The sequence below is a fragment of the Oncorhynchus masou genome, unplaced genomic scaffold, assembly GCF_036934945.1.
Source record: "Oncorhynchus masou masou isolate Uvic2021 unplaced genomic scaffold, UVic_Omas_1.1 unplaced_scaffold_681, whole genome shotgun sequence".
NCBI lineage: Eukaryota > Metazoa > Chordata > Actinopteri > Salmoniformes > Salmonidae > Oncorhynchus > Oncorhynchus masou.
The window spans coordinates 301,733-304,232 of NW_027013260.1; the positions used below are offsets into that span (position 1 = coordinate 301,733).

The 2,500-nt window shown below is 46.6% G+C and overlaps 1 protein-coding gene across 1 annotated transcript in view; it reads left to right on the forward strand.

Moving 5' to 3' along the window:
- The window catches only part of LOC135536899 (leucine-rich repeat-containing G-protein coupled receptor 5A-like), a 326,763-nt gene that overhangs the window by 298,089 nt on the left and 26,174 nt on the right, over positions 1-2,500 (forward strand). Inside the window, exons 11-13 of the mRNA XM_064963121.1 lie at positions 511-582; positions 2,106-2,171; positions 2,282-2,353. Of these exons, the coding sequence (XP_064819193.1) occupies positions 511-582; positions 2,106-2,171; positions 2,282-2,353 (210 nt within the window). The remainder of the gene's footprint in view (positions 1-510; positions 583-2,105; positions 2,172-2,281; positions 2,354-2,500) is intronic.

Here is a 2,500-nt window from a genome sequence, read left to right on the forward strand (position 1 = left end):
AAATACTAATAAATGTGCCCTGGTTTTGCCACCAATCATGTCACGACCCACCACTGTGTGTGACCTGCTACACAACCAAATCATTTCATGGAATTGTTCCTATTTGAAAATGTACTGTTTGCTGTTATAACCTGCCTGACTCCCAGCTCATGTGTTGTTTTAACCTGCTAGTCTTCCCGGGATTTAAACCTAAAGCCCCAAAATACAAGTGTTTTTTTTTTTTAAATCATTGATGATTATTATTTTATCCAATGTTGATGTTCTGTGCAGAGTTGTCATTTAACGTTGAGACGTGTTGGTTTTCATAGGGTTGGTGTTGGGTTTTTGAATGAATAAGTGTTTCTTAGTTCTACTGGTGTGACTATATACCAAGGCACATATCAGGGCATTTATTATACATAGAAACAAACTGCCCTGGGGAATGTCCTGCCCACACAGTGAATGAATCTATTCACAAGGCTTTCACACAGATCCAGGGATAATATCATGTGACCTTTGAACTCTGTGTAGGACCATCACCGGAGCTCGCATCACATCCCTACCCACCACTGTGTGTGACCAGCTACCCAACCTGCAAGTGCTGTGAGTTCCGATGTTTCATCAATCAATCATAAAAATTCTGATTTTAAGTCAGATTAAGAACAAATTCTTATTTTAACCAGGCAAGTCAGGTTAAGAACAAATTCTTATTTTAACCAGGCAAGTCAGGTTAAGAACAAATTCTTATTTTAACCAGGCAAGTCAGGTTAAGAACAAATTCTTATTTTAACCAGGCAAGTCAGGTTAAAAACAAATTCTTATTTTAACCAGGCAAGTCAGGTTAAGAACAAATTCTTATTTTAACCAGGCAAGTCAGGTTAAGAACAAATTCTTATTTCAGGGGCCTAGAAGGGGGAACAGTGGGTTAACTGCCTTGTTCAGGGTTAGAAGGACAGATTTTTACTTTGTCAGCTCGGGGTTTGAACTTGCAACCTTTCGGCTACCTGCCTCTAACCACTAGGCCACCTGCCTCTAACCACTAGGCTACCTGCCTCTAACCACTAGGCTACCTGTCTTTAACCACTAGGCCACCTGCCTCTAACCACTAACCTACCTGTCTCTAACCATTAGGCTACTTGCCTCTAACCACAAGGCTACCTGCCTCTAACCACTAGGCTACCTGCCTCTAACCACTAGGCTACCTGCCTCTAACCACTAGGCTACCTGTCTTTAACCACTAGGACTACCTGCCTCTAACCACCAGGCTACCTGCCTCTAACCACTAGCCTCTAACCACTAGTCCTACCTGCCTCTAACCACTAGGCTACCTGCCTCTAACCACTAATCTACCTGCCTCCTAATCTACCTGCCTCTAACCACTAGGCTACCTGCCTCTAACCACTAGCTACCTGCCTCTAACCACTAGGCTACCTGCCTCTAACCACTAGGCTACCTGCCTCTAACCACTAGGCTACCTGCCTCTAACCACTAGGCTACCTGCCTCTAACCACTAGGCTACCTGCCTCTAACCACTAGGCTACCACTAGGCTACCTGCCTCTAACCACTACCTACCTGCCTCTAACCACTAGGCTACCTGCCTCTAACCACTAGGCTACCTGCCTCTAACCACTAGGCTACCTGCCTCTAACCACTAGGCTACCTGCCTCTAACCACTAGGCTACCTGCCTCTAACCACTAGGCTACCTGCCTCTAACCACTAGGCTACCTGCCTCTAACCACTAGGCGACCTGCCTCTAACCACTAGGCTACCTTCCTCTAACCACTAGGCTACCTTCCTCTAACCACTAGGCTACCTGCCTCTAACCACTAGGGCTAACCACTAGGCTACCTGCCTCTAACCACTAGGCTAACCACTGCCTCTAACCACTAGGCTACCTGCCTCTAACCACTAGGCTACCTGCCTCTAACCACTAGGCTACCTGCCTCTAACCACTAGGCTACCTGCCTGCATAGACTCCCAAAGAGCATCATGCCCTCGGTCAACATTTCCCCGTGTTTAAATCAGATTAATAAAAGTGACCTATATGAAAAGACTTCACTAGGTCGTCCAGCATAATGGTAGTGGAGGTTACAGTGGGTCTCCTTTCTGTCCCCCCTCACACAGAGATCTGTCCTACAACATGATCCAGGCTCTGCCCAGCTTCAGAGGATGTGAGAAGATTCAGAAAATGTGAGTGTCTTGGCAACCGGAGAAGCCTTATGAAACGATATGAGCCGTGGCTTTTCAATAAAAACTGTTTTAATTGCTTGTTTTGTTGTTGTTGTTGTTGTATTTTATAGTGATCTGCACCACAATGAAATTGAAGAGCTGCAAGCTGACACATTCCAGGGACTGACTTCCCTACGGTCTCTGTGAGTACACTGGTCTGGGTGGGTGGGTGTGTGTTGGGTGGGTGGGTGGTCAACATTTCCCCGTGGATTAATGGGTGGATGGGTCGGTGGTGTGGGTGGGTGGTGGGTGGGTGGATGGGTGGTGGGTGGGTGGGTGGGTGGGTGATG